This window comes from Epinephelus fuscoguttatus, linkage group LG4 (assembly GCF_011397635.1).
Source record: "Epinephelus fuscoguttatus linkage group LG4, E.fuscoguttatus.final_Chr_v1".
NCBI lineage: Eukaryota > Metazoa > Chordata > Actinopteri > Perciformes > Serranidae > Epinephelus > Epinephelus fuscoguttatus.
The window spans coordinates 6,923,042-6,941,921 of NC_064755.1; the positions used below are offsets into that span (position 1 = coordinate 6,923,042).

General features: G+C 39.7%; 1 protein-coding gene across 2 annotated transcripts in view; it reads left to right on the forward strand.

Moving 5' to 3' along the window:
- kiaa0513 (KIAA0513 ortholog) overlaps positions 1 to 18,491 on the forward strand; it is a 35,305-nt gene extending 16,814 nt beyond the window's left edge. Inside the window, exons 3-13 of one of the 2 annotated variants that reach the window (XM_049574184.1) lie at positions 587 to 686; positions 991 to 1,064; positions 1,672 to 1,742; positions 2,639 to 2,846; positions 2,946 to 2,986; positions 3,136 to 3,208; positions 5,095 to 5,172; positions 5,606 to 5,635; positions 10,548 to 10,628; positions 11,172 to 11,266; positions 15,086 to 18,491. In XM_049574184.1, the coding sequence (XP_049430141.1) occupies positions 587 to 686; positions 991 to 1,064; positions 1,672 to 1,742; positions 2,639 to 2,846; positions 2,946 to 2,986; positions 3,136 to 3,208; positions 5,095 to 5,172; positions 5,606 to 5,635; positions 10,548 to 10,628; positions 11,172 to 11,266; positions 15,086 to 15,135 (901 nt within the window). In that variant the 3' untranslated portion in view covers positions 15,136 to 18,491. The remainder of the gene's footprint in view (positions 1 to 586; positions 687 to 990; positions 1,065 to 1,671; positions 1,743 to 2,638; positions 2,847 to 2,945; positions 2,987 to 3,135; positions 3,209 to 5,094; positions 5,173 to 5,605; positions 5,636 to 10,547; positions 10,629 to 11,171; positions 11,267 to 15,085) is intronic. The other variant, XM_049574185.1, reaches the window with a different exon arrangement.
- Positions 18,492 to 18,880: the final 389 nt, after the last annotated feature.

Genomic DNA, 18,880 nt, shown 5'->3' on the forward strand with positions numbered 1-18,880 from the left:
GTACACTGCACAGCACGCTGTCAAGCAAAAAATAACATAAACAAAAAAAAAAGATGCTCAACCTGAAGCAATCTCAGTTAACTGACGAGTCTTCAACTGACTATACTATTTGAATCTCCTACTTTCATTGGGCAGCCCTATCTTAACTCTCAAAAGAACTCTTCCAAATATATTGAAATATTTCGTTTAAAGTCTCCAAGATTGCCAATCTTGAGCTTGGTAGTATAAAGACAGTTGTAACCTACCCACACTTCTTGACATTGCTAATACAGTAATTTATTTGGTATTTTAAATTTTTTTGTATGTTTTCCCTCTGATTTTGTTCACACGAAGTCTACATAGATCTATCTTATGTTAATTTTTTATTATCTTTTTAACTTTACAAACCACTTTTTATGGATTTAATGCCCATGTGTAGTTCTGTTAAGTCCTGTCAGATTCTCAGTGAAACATAGTCATTTAATATAATCAATAATAAAATCAATCTGATAAATCATGAACTTAACAAAACCAGCTTCTGTGAAGCGACTTTCCACAGGGTCTGTGACTTACAGCTGTAATGAGTTTTTGGACCATGTTTTCACAGGGAGGACTTTGACCAGGAAGAGAAGGCTCGTTTTGGAGAGCTGTGCAGTGGAGAGAATGGCAAAGGCAGGGAGTGGTTTGCCAAATACGTCAGCGCACAGGTGAATATGGGGAAATGGTGACTCGTTAGATGTCAAACCTGACCTGTAAGGGAAGAAATAACTACAACATTCCACATGCATTGGCCAAGAATTACAGGTTCTTGTTGGACCTCTACACACTGTACATAAAAAAGGTCACACATTCTAATAAAATACCCACATATGCAGGAAATCAAACTGAAATATCTTGTAAAATAAGTAGTGGAGTTTATTTATGTAACTTAGCTGACGATTGTTGCGGTCTTGTCTCTATACTAAGCTTTCCTGTACAAACTCATAACTCTCTTTCATACTTTGTTTACAGCGCTGCCACTCTAAATGTGTGAGTGAAGCCACCTTCTACAGACTGGTGCAGTCTTTTGCGGTTGTGCTGTTTGAGTGAGTCTTTATGTGGTTGACTTTGTTAAGACCAACTTAATGTAATCATCTAATCTCATTGCACTGTAAAGGATAAAGTAGATGATAATTTATAAAGTTGTTCATGTCAGCATTTCCCATAAAAAGACAAAAACCTCTCAATACCAGTTACTCAAACAGGAGAAAATAATGCATTATGGGACTATTTTCAGCAGCAGATAAATACCCATATGGTGCTCTAGTAAGTGTTTCTTGCAGCAGGAGTGTGTTTGTGGGATTGAGTCCAAATAAACCGCAGTGTGGGTATTCACAGTTGTGAAGGAACATGACATCCGGTGCAACAGTTTGATTCACTGATGTGTTTTTAATAGTTTTTGGACAACAATGGAGCTCTACAGCCCAGAGGAAGATGATGCATTAGACCTTGAATACACAGACAACACAAGGGATTAGTAAGATCAACAGTAGGATCAACTCACTCTGGGTTGTGTCTATTCATGGGATTTGTTGCCAAGAAGAAAAATACATCACCTACTCATTCTTTTAGTGAACAAGCTGTAGTAAAATACATCATTTCTAGCAGCAAGGTCATGACAGGATCACCACTAAAGGAATGGTGTGTTTACAGATGTTACCAGATGGATGACTACAGCCCAGCCAAAAACCTCATGACGATGTGCTTCACATACTACTACATTGGTAAGGTCTAGTTCACTCTTTATCTGGCATGTATATTCATGACTTTTCTTTTCAAACAATCAGTCACTGTTTTAACATAAACACAGGCCTCTGTTGCCCAAATGAAAAGAGCAACCAGAGCTCCCACTTGCAAGAGAAAAGGGTTACCAAGCAAAAGAGAACATGTTTAGGTAAAGATATCCCTCCTCAGTGCTGATTCAGAGGGTGTCACCACCACAGGTTGTTCCTGTGGTTTCTCTTGCAGCAACACCACAGACACATATGCAGTGACTTTGTCGAGTTGCAGGACGGTAGTGTATTTGTGCTTATGCAAGCAGGAAGCTTTCGGTGATTAGTGTACGTGTTTCTACATCCGTCTACTGTCAGGTCTGCTATAATTATGTTTTACTCACAAAACAAAACCTGCACTATAGGCAACTTTGCATGGTGATGAACAGCTGCAGAGATCTCCTCATAAACATAAACTATAAAGAAACATCCCTGGTCCAAAGGAAGACTAAATGTGCACGTTAACAGTTCTTTGTCTTCCCCAGTTGGAACACTATGAACACTAAATGATTTATCCAAAGCGGACTAATTATTGTTTCCATTTCCAGCTCACTGGGTTGCAGATGGCTGAGAAGAAGCTAATTGGTCCATCAAATGTGAACACCTGAGAGATTAACCTTGCCTCAGAGGCTAAACAGTAATTAGCCATTGGTAAATGTTTTAAGGCACACTGTTTATCAGCCCACCAGTCTGTTGTGCCATAGACCAAGGACACCACAGAGACACTGAGTTAAAAAGACAGACTGATATGCAAACAAATTTGCCTTATGAGGATTTAAAACAATGTTTTAATGATGCCATGTACAAATAGATGTCCTCTTTTGACCTTCTGCTCTCCGCTTGCTCAGGGAAGTCCCAGCCATCTCCCTCAGAGTTGCTGGATCGTGGTGGTCCTCCAGCTGGTCTGGACTCGTACCTCAACAAGGCCAACTTCTGGCTGTCCGGGAAGAAGGATGCTGCTGAACGCCTCCTCAAGAACACATCTAAAAGTGACGTCAAAGGCTTCTTTGGAGGCTTAGAGAGCAAGCTGAGAAGCTCAATAGCTGCCAAGACTGAGTGAGCAAATGCATCTTCTCCTTTACATTCTTGTCATTAACACAGCCATACATAGTTTTCATTCCTCTCTCTTTATCTTTACTGCATTCTTATTTCAAGGGATGGTGAAAGCCCAGTTGAGACAAAGCCCAAATCACCAGGTATGATGCACCAAAAATCTCTCGCACTGCACTTATTACAGTGCAAAAAGCTATTTCCTTCCTCTGCCCCACTTTTCTATTTTATAAAACGTGATTTAGAAATGACTTGAGCTGTACCAGTGCCTGTCATGTGTCTTCTTCCATCCCAGTGTCAGAGGCTCCAGAGGAAAAGAAAGGAGAGAAGGTGTATCTGTACACCCACCTGAAGCAGCAACCCATCTGGTAAGTTGGGGAAACTGGCGGAACAGAACACTAACAGGAGCTCTCTAGCTTCACCATGTACTGTCCTCTGCTAAATTCTCCATTGTGTTCACCAGCCAAATCAGTTTTTTTTTTTGCTGAAAACAGCATCCCCCTGCCAAAATTTATGCTATGAGAGTGGTGTCATAAAAATACCTATAAAATCAAAACATTGAGCACAGTTCTCTGTGGATTTATCACCGCAATAACCTCTTCCACATACACTGTTGTGTGCACCTTTTTCCTTGATATAAAAATATTGATTGTAGGAATACTACAATCTAGTTTTTGGTAAATCAATCAATCACAGTACACTTAAATATGTTACTGAAAATATTTGAGGAGAGAAACAGGCAACGCAGTATCTTGATTCATATTTGATCAGCGCTGCCTAGTTTGACAGTTTGACTGCAGTTAATGAGCAGTGATTGACATGATTGACAGCTGCTTGACAGACTTCTCGACTCTGATTGGTTGTTTTCATTCAGCTGTGGTGGTTTTTGGCAAATGTCATTAGAAGCACCACAAGGAGGAGGAGGAGGAGGAAGATTTTTTTTTTCACAGATTATCTTTCTCATGGATTGCTGTGTGGATGTAGTGATAGTTTTAGTGAATTCTAAACAAAAATAAAGTTACTATTATAAAAGTTTTCAGTGTATTATACTGCAGGAGTTGTTTCAGAAGATTCTAAGAATCTCTGGTCACTGTGACCTCACAAAACTAGTTTTCTCAACTCAAGAATTCATGTGCTAAATATGACAAAATCTCACACAAATATCTAAGATGATGAAGTGATGACATTTGGTATCCAGAAGGTCAAAAGTCAGCTTCACTGTGACATCATAATGTTCTGCATAAAACACTTGACTGGCCATTATTTGGGTCCATGTCATTGGTTCGACAGCCCATTGGTTCGGCATCCCATTAGTCCGACTGTCCGCGGTGCTGAACGGCTTGCAGTGGGCGTATGGTGCGCCGCGACCGGCTTGAGGCGGAGCAGGCTCACGGCTTATGTGTTTGTCACTTTCTTTTTCATTTTAACCCACACCATGATCTTTTCCTGACCCTAACCAAGTGGTTTTTGTGCCTAAACCTAACCAGACCTTAACCACAGGGCATCATGATGATTTCGGAACGGACTTCGGAACAATGAGTTTAATATGGTCGGAACAATGGGATGTCGGACTAATGGGCTGTTGAACCAATGGGCAGTTCCCCCATTATTCAACGTCATGTCTTAGGAACAGAAGGGGAAACATTTGGTCAGATACTGAATTGGTGACACTAATCTTGGGTGTCCACCTTGAAACTGTGCTGATTTTGTAGATCCTCTGCTGCCAGGTTAAAGATGTGTGTGAAGCATTCATGTTTTCACAGACATGGATGTAAATTGTAAGTGCGACTTAAATGGTTTGCAGAGGCATACAACTTTTTTTGTTGTTGAGTTTTTAGGGGACTGGTGTGGTAAAAAGAAATCATATGTTTCACAAAAGACAAAATGCAATAATTTCAGAATAATCAGTGTTACAGAAATATGTATATATTGTTTCTTACCTCTTTGAGTCATTAGTGGCCCTCATGTTGGCATCCACTGATGTACAGTGTGATTTGATGACATGTTATAAAAATGACTGGCCACATTAAGTGTGCATCAAAGCATTGTGATATGTGAATCATGTCATGGCTTAGTGACCGTGTGCCTTCATGCTTTGCCTGGAGAAATAAGATGTGGCAGGTTTAACCGGACTGATTATGACATGATTTCATTCTTTGCAATCACTGTATGTCATTTGCAGCCTCATTTCAAGTGGTTTGGTGAATAAGGGAAGGCAGGCAACCAATAATATGTCGTCCGTTCTCTCTGCCAGGCACACATTAAGGTTTTGGAATGCTGCATTTTTTGATGCTGTCCATTGTGAGAGGAAGAAAAGATCACCAACCACGAGGTGAGTCTGAGTGTGAATCTAAACAGATAAATAATTATACAAAACTATATATTAAAATAAATGTATCATAATGTTGTATTGACTGTGGAAAACATCTATGATCTTTAAAACATAAGTGTGTTGTTTTTTTTGTGCACTCCTGTGTCACTGTATCCGTCTGAGGGAATTTAAATAAAGGTTGGAGTACTGCTGGCTTCAGCAAAGAGCTGTATGTAAAGACAACTGTCACAGTCTGAACCACTACTGTCTCCTGATGCCCCACAGCCTCTCTTCTCTTCTCTTCTCTTCTCTTCTCTTCTCTTCTCTTCTCTTCTCTTCTCTTCTCTTCTCTTCTCTTCTCTTCTCTTCTCTTCTACAAGCTGTTGTTGTCGTTCTCCCTCTTTCCGCATGTTGACTTTAACCCTTTGTCTTCTTGTGCCTTGCTGCCGGGCAGGGGAGCGCAGGATGAAGAGAAAGACGAGAGGTCTGTCCTTGTATTTGTCCACTGCCCTAAAAAACTACTCAGACTAACAGAAAAAGCAAAAGAGGAGAAGAAGGGCAGGGGCTTTGTCATTGTATCACAAATCCTATAGAAACAGGTACCATCATGGAGGTCCTGTGTAGCCATTGTTTGGTGATAATAAAAACAGCATTTTCTTTCGATAGTTGTTTTTGTGATGAATTGGAATGTTTTGTGTATTTAGCGCTTCCCTTTTTGGTCGTAGTCTGAGCACGAGGAGCTGTATTGAGGATTTACACAGCGAGCAACAAGTAGCTTAGAAGGCTTAGAAGCTAGTGATGGTTTGTGGTGTGTGTGAAACATTGTCAAAATTCTATCAGGGTGGCCATGACCCCCCTGGCCAGCCCTTGGCGCTGCCACTGAAACCAACACTTCCAGTTCAAAATCAAAAATTAAATTGTTCATAGCCCTGTTAGTCTGAAGCTTTCCTACAGATTAATTACAGGCTTTTACAATGTTTTAACTATAATCTATTAATACATTTAAAACCTGCTGTGGGGCAATGTTTATGTCCTTTATCCATGTTCATGCGGGGGAAGGGCTACACAGCCCAGAAGGTGGTTTCATGGCAATATACTGTTTAGCCATGCGACTACAAAAGCAGGGACAGAGACTTACTATAAATGAAACATGGAGGTAAACAGTTCAGGTATCAAAATATCTATTCTCTATCTATTATACTGAAGGAAATACATTTAAAATATTGATTGGGCATCAAAAATATGCACATTGCCTAGTTGAGAAACAGTAAATGTTTACAAGAAAACTTCACCGGGTACCTTTAAATTAAAGAAAGCCATCTTTAAATTAGAGCAATCAGAAAATGAAACTGAAAAACTGTAAATGCCAGGGCAGGAAACAAGTGAATTGTCAGTTTGAATACAATAAATAGAAAATCAAAATGAAATTCAAATAAAATATCAAAAAATTATTCAAAAAGAAGATCACAATAAATTAAAATAGATTAAAAAAAAATAAAATTTAAATAGAGTAAAGGATAAAATTCAAATAGAATATCAAAGTAAAATTTAAATGTAGTATAAAAATAAAATGTAATTAATTTGTCAAAATAAGATTGAAATAGAGTATCGAAATACAATTTAAATAGAATATCAAAATAAAATTTAAATGAAATACAAAGAATAAATAGAGTATGAAAGAAAATTCAAATAGAAAAACAAAATAAAATTTAAATAGAGCATTAAATATAAAATTTAAATAGAGCATTAAAAATAAAATGTACTTAGAAGGTAAAAATAAAAATCCATTTTAAAATCCGATCACTAATTAATCAGTTCATTGATGTGTCATTAGGAAATTTAGATTACTCAATTTTTAGTTTTTCAATGTACTAATTGATTTTAATTAAACATGGTACTAGTGTGCAGTGGCACACTCCAGACTCACATGGTTGTGAGATTGAGCATCACAGTAAAACAGAGGCAGCTTCCAGAATGGTTGTAAAAAGCATTAAAAGCTGAGGGAGATATTGAAAGATGCGGTAGATGACAGAAACACATTGTCCTAGAGTGGGTTGATGTGAGAGCAGCTTGGTGCTTAGCCCTGTGCTGAAGGGTCAGGCTCAAGGTCTGGGAGTTGCCCTGGGTCTATTTTGCAGCTTGTCAGATGCGCTCTAGTGAACATGGACAGGATAGTCTCTAATGGTAAATCCCCAGACTGGATGACAGGAGTCTGTGGGACTGTGTTTGGTATAAATTAAAAGATATAATCTGCTTAATCACAGCAGACCAATGATGTCCATAGCACTAGAATTATAATTTGGATGTGGTTTTATTGTAATTATAATAGGATTACTGTGTGTGTGATCATTGTGTTTGAGTAATGTATGTGTGTGTGTATATATATATATTTTTTTTTTTTTTCTTTTGGACTGCACCCTATTTTGTTGTTAAACTTTGTATGACGTCCTTACTGGTTTTTACTGTATTATTTCATCTTCCTTCATTTGGCTTCTGTTGGCATGGTGTGGTGATGTGATTCACCTTGGTGTTCTATCACGCTGCTGTTGAAATGATTTTTGTGCCTATCTTTGAGAAGTAAAAGCACCACACCCACACAGTTAATATCCTGACTGTGTAAAGAGACCTTGTATAATGTCTGGGATGGTATTTATATCTGGAGCAGGAGACAGAGGCAGCAGATCACTGCAGTCTGAAGGTGTTCTCTGCCTCTTCACAGCTCACTGCACGTTCACACCATTAATGTCATTGCATGTGATATTTTCTCTCCCCCTCCTACTGCATGTTCCCTTTGCTCTCTTTTTTTCACCATATTTGCATGCTTCTATGTTTCCACTGCAGATTGATTGCAGGGATATGCTGCACATGCCGTAAATAGAAATATCAACTTTAAAACAATTGAACACAGCCATATGCTGATGTTGAAGTTTTGAGATGTGTACATATTCATTCCTGCCAACACCTTGGTAAATATGCTATTGGTAGATGTGGTGTTATTTTAATATATTCATAGAGAACCTATAGTGTAGTAAATGTTTCCCTTACATTGTACAGCCAAATCTACAGGATCAGTTATATCCTTTGTAATACATTCAACACAGCTTTTTCTGGACAAAAGAGTCAAAAATTAACCCAATCCTCAGAAAGAAATGTTGGCATTGTATGTTTCTGCAAACCATAGATATGTTACATTTTTAGGTTATTATGTAGCAGATTCATTGAAGCTTTGGAAGCATTAAAATAATGTAGGAAGCACAGCAATGACTCACTAAAAAACATCCAGATTTTTTATTTGTTGGTCTCAAACAGTGGTCTGCAGCTTGGTGCCCATCTCGCCTGTAGCTGTGACACCATCCACCATCCCCTCCACCTCCTCATGACAAAGTTAGCTCATATACTACGTCACTTTAGTAATGTTAATATGATTCGTATGAAAAGTGCAAAAGTAATGTATTCATTTTTTACCGAAACGTACAATGCCAAGAATGTTTTGAGCAACTGTGCTACAAAAGTGACCCTGTTCTTTTACAGAAGCTGCATTGGCATTAATTTATTTTCTTGCCACCTTGCCAACACTGACACATTATTGGTGAATGGTGGTGAATGTGTTAGCAGACAGGTTATACTCTATTTTCACAATCAGCAAACACAAAGCAACATTGGCATTCATGTGAGTGTCATGTTTGTGACCACTTAATGATTTTAAGTTTTATATTCCTTCCAATTTTCATCAGCTAGGCTCCTACTTTATCTGTCTACTGTTTGATTCTGGGCAGGTAGTGTACAGTGGGTTTATTAGAGATTTTTCTTTGCTGAAAACAGTCGCCTGCTGCTAGAAATAGATTTAACAGGAATACTGGAGTCATGTGACAATGCTCTATGTGATGTGGAAGGTGTCATTAGACCCACTGTTAATTTGAAAATGGGATGGTTCCCCCCAACATCAAAAATACATATTTTTCCTCTTACATATAGTTCTGTTTTATTAATTTAGATTGCTTTGGTGTGAATTGCAGAGTGTTGGAGATATTTGATGTAGAGATGTCTGCCTTCTCTCCAATATAATGGGACTAGATGGCACTCAAGTTGTGGTGCTCAAAGAGCCAAAAATAAAAAAAAATACAAATGAAAAGCTCAACAGCAATGTCTCTTTCCAAAAATCACACCCCGGTTATTCAAGATAATCTACAGACCTTGTTGTGAGCAGTTTCATGGAGGAACTATTTTCTTTCTACCAAACTATAGCCGCTAACAGTATCACAACGCAGAAGGAAGTGTGCATGTATATGAAGCACCACTGAGCTAGCTAACGTTACAGCTCAGTCAAAAGGAACATCCACACTGTTTATATCTCATGCTGTCATGAGCACAAGCCTCTTGTCCATGAGTAGATGCACGCTTCCTTCAGCACAGTGATATGGTTGGCGGATGTACTTTGGTAGAAAGAAAATAGCTCCTCCATGAAACTATTCACAACAAGGTCTGAGGATTACTTTGAGTAAGTGGGTCATGATTTCTGGAGAGAGACATTGCTGTTGAGTTTTTCAAATCTATTTTTTTTGGCACTTTGAGCACCACAAGCCGAGTGCCATCTAGTTCCATTATATTGGAGAGAAGGCAGACATATCTACAGCCGATATGTTCAACACTCAGCAATTCACACCAAAACAATCCAGACTAAAAAGGGTCAGGTAGCATTCCAACCAAAAAATAAAGGCAGAGAATGCAGATGGAATTAAAGAAAGCGAGAATATGTGGGAGGTTTCTCTATGTTGTCATCGGCCTACAGTAGCTGTATCATTGTGCTCACGTTCAGGATAGCACAAAAAAATACTAAGTATACAGCTCAGTTTCTTTTGACATACCTCATGACCTTAGTGGTGTTGGTGAGTTCAGGCATGGAAACATTTTTCAGGTTACATAATATTTGTTTTCACAGCGATTCACACTGCAAAGTTATGCCTGTCATCTGTTTGTTAATTATGATGATTCCTTGTGAATGAATCATTTGTTATTTTATTCTTTTGCTGATGGCTGGATAATGTGCCTCGTATTGTTTTATGTGTTTTATGTGTAATCATATCCCTTTTTTTTGCATCCCATTCCAATATGAGCAGTTACAGGGATGGATGTCATGGATTTTTCTTTTCAGACAGATAATAGTAATGTTTTTTAACCTCAAAAATTCACAGACTACTGGACAGTTAAAGATCCGGTTGTCCAACAGTTTGAAGTTTTATGTGATTTATTTCTTTGGTATCGCTGCAAAAAGTCAGCATGACAACGACAGGTGATATTTTTTTGACACCCACCCCTGGCCTGTTACTGTAGAGAAGCTGAAGGTCAAGTGGAGACTTTGGAATTAAAGCCTGACTCCCACTGTCTGTGTGCTGCAGGGAGAAGTGGTGTCATATGACCCAGGAGGAGAGGGACGACACCTCCAAAATCGATGAAAACATCGCCTTCGGCCAACTCGGGTGAGGAAGCTGTCACTGTGTTATCTGTGAACCGAGAGAATAGATTAACGCACATAGAGGCTTTGGTTTGGAGCTCAGAGGAGATTTACCAAGCTGCTTAAGGATGCCTCCTAGTGGTAAAACAAGTTACTGCTCCAGATAATGGGATGAATACGTGACATATACTTTTAATTGATTAATAAAGTATTACAACATTTTGGGAACAAGGTGGTTGTTAAAAGAACTTTATGTCTGTGTGTGCCAGTGACAGATAACATCAGCTTTAATAAAATTATTATATATGTCTTTAGTTAATCATGAACTAATAGATAGACCATGAACCTGAATATTCACCATAAAGTCAGTAAGTAAGACCTGTTAAATACTGGATACTCTAACTATAGCACAGAGTTTAATTTATTATTGGAGCACACAATTTGTTTCTTTCTAAGGTTTGTTGTTGTTGTTGTTGTTGTTGTTGTTCATGTTGTAAATTGTAAATACATAACATTCAGTGTCCAATAATTTCAATTTGTACTGAGATGAGTTTGGTATTGTTTTCAGGACATTTACTCATAACATGCTGGCATTTGGGCTCAGCAAGAAGCTCTGCAATGACTTCCTAAAGAAGCAGGCTGTCATCGGGAACCTGAATGAAGGTAAAGCATTAAAGGAAAAATTTAACTTGAAAACACTTGACCAGTCTCTGCTCCTATTTGCTTATTTGGTATTGTTAGATGTAAAGCTGTTACATGTCTAACTGACTTATGGAGACTTATTATCGACATTGGGCCAGTATTGAGTATGAGGGCTGCAGTCAGTTAAGTCCATTAAAATTGTTTATTGTTGTCACTGACAGGCTCTGATTATTACTTTGACTGTCTGACAGTGTTACAAATAAGACCCTACAGACTTGTTTAGTCTTGTGTGCTAACATCATATGGTTAATTCATAGCACAATTCAATCAGGAGCAAAAAATTATTTGTCTTTCCCCATTGATTACCGTGCTTATTTTTCTCTGAAAAAAGGTTCCATAGTGGTCTACTGGAAGATACTGGTGATGGAGTTTGCTTCTCTATTCCTGGTAGATAACTTTGTAACAGGAATCACATATTTCTATTGTTTACCTCACAGTTTTGATGAAGGTTAGAATAGTCGCCTCTTAAATAACTTTTAAGAGTGACAAAAACCTGTCTGGATTACAAACTGTTGTGCAGTGTTTTGATGTCTGATAAGCCTTGACAGTCAGGGTAAAATGAAAAATAAATATGTGTAATGAGTTTGTCATGCCACAGAAAAAGGTGTTATTAACCACCCAGCCAAATTTGAATGATTAAAAAATTAGCAAGTTTCAAAGAACAGCAAGGGAAAGAGTCTCTCAGCTAACTCAGTTGCACAAAGCACACACAAACTCTGAGCCAAAGAATGGGCCACCATGCAAGTACAGGTACTTGTTAGCAGCTAACCAAGTAGCACAAAGCACACACACACACCCAGCAAAAGAATGAGCAGCTGTGTAGCTACAGATTCTCATTAGCAGCTAACCCAGCAGCACAAAGCACAGACACACCCTGCCATACAGGGACAGATACTTGTTAGCAGCTAACAGTAGCTAATGTTAACACAAAGCACACACTGAAAGGTCTTTCAGCCAAAGACACCAATGCTATGCACCCTGAAGTTAGTTGTAACACAGGTTTTATATAGTTGAGGAAGGGATTGTTAAGAATGGCTTCAGTGCGTCATTGAGCATGCTTTAAAGGGGCAAAAAGCAAAATCGTCTCACCGCTAGGTTTGCTGTTGTGCACTGCCTGTAGACCAAAACAAAGTGTGTCATGAGCCACTCCTCCCTCTACCTCTGCTCTCCACCCCCCACTCCCCACTCGCCTCGTCTAGCAGTTAGCGATGTCTCAGTCTCTGCTGTGTTTAGCTATTCCCCTGCCTACTTCAATGATGATGGTACCTGTAACAAATGTAATATATTTGCTGAGATGGAGGAGAGGCTCAGTGACTAGAAGAGCTGGTAGAAGCGCTCCATAGCTGTTAAGTTACTCCAGTAGCTGGTGGTAGCCGACTCGGCTAGTGCTAACACCGGGAGCTAACGCTAACGTTCCTCCTCTTCTCCGTGAGTGAGAGCGATGTTTTAGCCTAGCGGGCAGCTGGCTCGCTGGCTGCCCACTAGGCTAAAACATCACTTCAGGTTAAAATGGGAAGAAGCAGCAGGTTTATTGGGCAGCTGAGTGAAGCTGGGTGAAGCTGGGTGAAGTGGAGGCTGCGGAGGAAACACCAGGCTACTGGAGTAACTTACAGCTATGGAGTGCTTCTATCAGCTCTTCTAGTCACTGAGCCTCGCCTCCATCTCAGCAAATATATTACAAAAATGTAGCCTCGCAGGGAGGCTACATTTTACAGTGCTAATTGAAAATGTTAGCTGGGCTGCCGGGCTAACTTACTCACTTAACACAACCGTAACGCCTGACCCATTGCTGGGACCGAGCCACTAATAACTCAAGCTCCAGACATTAACCCATCCCGATGTTTCCTCCGCAGCCTGCACTTCACCCCGCTTCACTCAGCTGCCCGATAAACCCACTACTTCTTCCCACTTTAACCTGAAGCGATGTTTTAGCCTAGCGGGCAGCCCGCGAGCCAGCTGCCCGCTAGGCTAAAACAACACTCTCACTCACAGAGAAGAGGAGGAACGTTAGCGTTGGCTCCCGGTGTTAGCACTAGCCGAGTCAGTTGCCACCGGCTACTGGAGTAACTTACAGCTATGGAGAGCTTCTATCAGCTCTTCTAGTCACTGAGCCTCGCCTCCAGCTCAGCAAATATATTACAAAAATGTAGCCTCGCAGGGAGGCTACATTTTACAATGCTAATTGAAAATGTTAGCTGGGCTGCCGGGCTAACTTACTCACTTAACACAACCGTAACGCCTGACCCATTGCTGGGACCGAGCCGCTAATAACTCCAGACATTAACCCATCCCGGTGTTTCATCCGCAGCCTCCACTTCACCCCGCTTCACTCAGCTGCCCGATAAACCCACTGCTTCTTCCCACATTAACCTGAATAACAAACCAGGGCTCGGTGCTCCAGTTGGATCCAAACAGAGAGCTGGGGCTAGTTAGGAAGCTAGTGGAGGCTAACTGGCTGTGCTTCCCTCCAGTCATGCTGCGGCTAACGCCTCGCCAGCCGCTCCCAGCTAGCTCCGGATTGTTATTGAGGTTAAAGTGGGAGAGGCAGCGGATCTGTGGGGCAGCTGAGTGAAGTGGAGCCTGAGGAGGAAGCGCCGGTTAGCCCCAGTTTCGTTCCGCTCTCTGCCATTTCATTTCAAAAATATGCGCTGCCATTGCTCACTGGCTGTAGCCTTTTATAGGGAGGGAGGGCCAAGGGCTCCGAGGGGGGGGGGGATTCACATGAACGTACATGAATGCGCAGCCAGACCGGCTTGTAAACAATGGCCTGGAGATCAACACAGAGAGAGGGTGTGTGAGGTCATGCTATACTCCAGATGAAATTACACCTCTAGTTCTTCACATAGCAATTTTTTAATTCCTTCAATCTAGAAATGATGAATTTCGCTTATTGCTCCTTTAAGGCCTGCCCAAAAAGTCCTTGACGCAGAAAAGAAAAAAAACAGTTTAACGGTCTAACTCCACAGTGCAGTAATATACAGTTCACAGTCTTTTCAAGTTTATAACAACTATATGTAACAAGTATAATGTGTCTTCTCTCACTCAAATTGGACTTCCCAGATTGTTTTTCACTGTGTCACCAGTACTATAAACAACAGCCCCTCACCAATGCGTTGTTATGACGCAGGTCTTATTTCGGTCTGATTATCTGAACTCTTGCTCAGTAACGCTCCCAAAAAGTGTGCCAAGGATGCTTCATCTGCCTTAGGCCCAAACACAACAAACAGACTTCAAGGCCCCCTGCACTGTTGCACGTATGTTCTGCACTTGCATGACATACCACTCCATGACAGGAGGCGGCGGTCGTCTGTAATCATCTTTCAAAAAGGGAAATCGGAAGACCGTCTCGATGCTAGTTAGCCAGTTAGCACATTAAAAACACAATCAAGTGTTGAAAGATCAAAGCATATCTACTGTGTGCAAGTGAACAATAACACAAACCATCAGGAAACGTTTCTGCTCAAACAGCTTAATGACTTTATCCTCTCGTGCACTGAGCTGAACTACCAATCAGAGTGATTTCATTCACCAAAGGGCTCCACAGTGCTGACGCCAAAAATAAAGTCGTAAGGGGACAATGAGGGCAGTAGATGCTCACCAAAGGCCATACTTTGACCGACAGCCAACCATTGGCTTGGTGTGTTTGGGCCTTAAGTCTGTTATGTGACCTTTGCCTTGTACATCACAGAGTCGCATACAAAATTGTGTGGGAATACCAGGTGAAAATGGACTCTTAGTCCTGTGACACAAAAATAACCCTAATGTTTTACCCCTTTGCAGAACAGTACAAGTTGCTGACCGACCACATAGAGAAAATGGCGGCAGAGTGAGTTTGAGGACAACAGGCCGTGTTTCAAAGTCTCCACACAACAGACTGACAGCACAGACACACACACATCAGCAATTTCTTGGCAACTCTGTGTCACAGTGACCAACTCTTCGTTTGACTGTTGTTGCATTTATGTGATGCACTGCTGATAAACAACATAACTTACTGTACTGAACTGTGCCATAGTTGTAGCAAATCCTGTATGTCCAGCTTGGTAGTACTCTTCTGCACCCTGTTCTGTATCAGCAATAATACAACATCATTAGCCGATGCATACTTAAATATCTTTAACGCCTCTGTCTGTGACCTGCTGGACTAAAAGCATAAAGTGAAACCATACAGTATAAACCTAAACAGCCTCAGTATGGTGTCAGACACTCTGGATTTATACATTATACACATGATGTGTAAATTATATATCCACAATGCTGTTTTTCGTCTGTGTTTCCATGGTAACCACATTTATTATATGTTAGCATATCACATCTAACAGCATCTGATGAAGCACTGTACTAAGTATCGTCCTGCTTTGTTATATTTTACATCATTGTCTACAGCAGTAAAAACCAGACTGGGGTGTAATAGTATATGGCAATAATAAGTCATAGTATTTCAGTGTGCTATTCAGGTGGTATCGGGTCAGTTTTCTATCCCAGTGTCACTTAAGTTAAAGGGACAGTTCACCCCAAAATTCAAAATACATATTTTTCCTCATACCTGTAGTATCATTCAAGATTATTTTGGTGTGAGTTGCCAAGTGTCAGAGATATTTGCTGTAGAGATGTGCCTTCTCTCCAGTATAATGGAAGTAGATGGCACTCAGCTAGTGGTACTCAAAGCACCAAAAAGTACATATATAAAACTCAACAGCAATTTTTTGTTACTCAAGATAATCCATGAGTAGATGCACAATTCCTTCTGTGTGGTGATACAGTTGGTGGATGTAGTTTGATAGAAAGAGAATAGTTCCTACATTAAACTGCTCACAACTACGTCTGTGGATCATCTTGAATAACCAGATTATGATTTCTGGAAAGTGACATTGCTGTTGAGTTTTTCTTTTCTTTTCTTTTTTTGGCTCTTTGAGCACCACAAGCCAAGGGTCATCTAGTACCATTATATTGGAGAGAAGGCAGACATCTCTACGGCCGATATATTCAACACTCAGCAACTCACACCAAAACAATCTCAAGTGATAAATAACACTACAGGTAAGAGGAAAAATATTTTGATTTGGGATTAACTGTCACTTTAACTACTAAATACTAATCTGGGCTTTCTGTAACACTGTAGTATCCTATTTGGCAATACAAACAGCAACTGCAGCTTTGACATATGTAACATGTAACACCTAAACTTATTGCTGGCATTCAAAATTGTAGAAACATTGCCTTCTCTTAAAGAAATGGTTCATCATTTTGAAAGATATGCTTATTCGCTTTATCGCAGAGATAGGCAGGAGGATTTATATCATCGCCACGCCTGTACGTTAACTAGTTACAGTAAGGAGACAGCTTAACATGAAGCTTGGAAACAGGGGAACTGCTAGACTGGCTCTGTTCAAAAAAAAAAATCCACCTACTAGTATCTCTGTGTTAATTAATGAGCTTCAGAGGTGCTGGTAGGTGGATATTAGGTGGATATTTCTCTCTGGATAGGCTAATTGTTTTCCCTGGTTTCCAGTCTTTATGCTTAGCTAACTTAGTGGATTCAATCTTCTCATTCTCTCAACAACAATAAAAAGCAACAAAGTCTTCCTTCTGATTACTTACTCAGAGAAATCATAATACTTATTTCCCTCCCATTTTGCCCTTTTCCCTCTGCCACAAGTTTACAGTCTAGTGGTATTAATTAAATGTTTTTTTAATTAGAAACTTGATTATACCCTTAAGACCATTAGAGACTCCTTATCTATCCAAAGTGCCTTTCATTAAAGTTAACATCTTTATCTTCTGATGCTACCCTCAATTGCCATACCAAACACTAATGCAGAGCCTTGATTGCTCTGGTAATCATTCCCTGCTGGGTATTAAAAAAAAAAAAAAAAAAAAAAAATCTGCATGGAAATAAAAATCATTGTACTGCTATCTGTGTTTTCAGTGATGGACGTAAATTGTAGTTTATTTTCAGTTGGTTGAGCTGTAATACCTGATGCATAGCTATAAGCATGTGGCCTGGATTAAAGACAGTCCAGCTTATCTATCTGTGTATCTATCTAGCATGTGCAAACAGCATCAAGCAAACATTAAACGAGTGACTGAACTGTGAAGTGACACTTCCTAATTGTATTACTTCATCGTACCACTGAGGGGTAGCATTGTGTCTTCATTCAAAGCACTTCTCAGTGGCAGATTCAAGAAATCCTTCCTAGCTTTACTGTCAAGAATATATCAGTATGTGCTTTTTAAATAATGAAATATGGTAATGTAAATGTGAAAGCAAGTTGAATCCCATTTCTGATTGATAATCGGTTTTAATCTATTGTGTTGATGAAGTCATTTTGTAAATACTGTACAGATTAATGTGTATGTTGTAAGAATTGATTACGTGCTGCTGTTTGTGAATTGTGTGTCTTTAATTTTAATGTATAAATAGTAGATGTAATTGTGCATTGTGACCATTGTGTCCATGAGGAACATAAATGTATAATTGTAGTTATGACCCTGAAGTGCCCCCGTACATCCAACCTTCTGTTTAACGTGCTCATTCAAAGTATTTGCATACAGTGTTGTGCAGTAATCTCCAATGTAAATGTAAATCATTCTTTCACAGCTGAGTGACATGCAGTGTAATCATACAAAGTATACAAATCATATGGAAAGCCTTGCAAACCCCTGTCCTCTGTACACAGTTTATAATGGACTCTTTCTATTCTCTCAGGTGTCCCTTCGCATGTGCTCTAAGTCCATTTCCAAACATTTTTAGACTGTGTATGCCATGGCTACACACCCTTCATTCCCTACCATTGTGTTTTTCCTGATGTGACTTTTGACCATGTTGCAACACCCTTCTGGTTTGGTTGAAGTGTTGACCTGTATATTGTACTTGTTAGCTCAGCATGAGCCATTTGCACTACATTTAGTCTCAACATCTCTACACTCTTTTCAATATCTTCTGAATAATGTTACATTGATGCCTTTTATATGTGTTCTGCATGGCCAGTGCACGCTCTCTGTCGAGCATATCTGTTGTTAAATGTTGATGGTAGTTTGTCTTTAGTATGGCCTGGATGGAAAGACCAGTCTAGCTATGTTGACATTGTGTCAATTATCAACCAAGTGAAATTTGTCATTAAAGTTGTATTTACATTTAGTTTTTATGGGATAACCCTTTTGATTAAAGGTCCAGTGTGAAGGATTTATAATGAGTCGTTTCTATCTACATACAGACAGGGTCCTCTTCATGAATGTATAAGAGAACTGGATAAAGAGTTGGAGGCGGGTCCCTATTCATTCCTATGAAAGTTGCTCAGTGGTGCATGAAGCCAAAAAAAGTCAAACTGCTGCATACAAAATTTCCCAAATGATAAGCACTGTTTTGCACTGTGTGGCCCATAAACCAGGCGCACTAGAGACATCTGCCGGCTGGATGGCTACTTCCTGTTCAGTGCTCCATTAACTTGAATGGGGATAGAATAATTCACTTGTGCAGCTCCTCTAGACTTTCCAATAGTGATCAGAGGGAATGGATAAAATCCTAATAATGAAATGAGTCATTTTGCAGCGCTCGCACTCAAAAACCTTTTC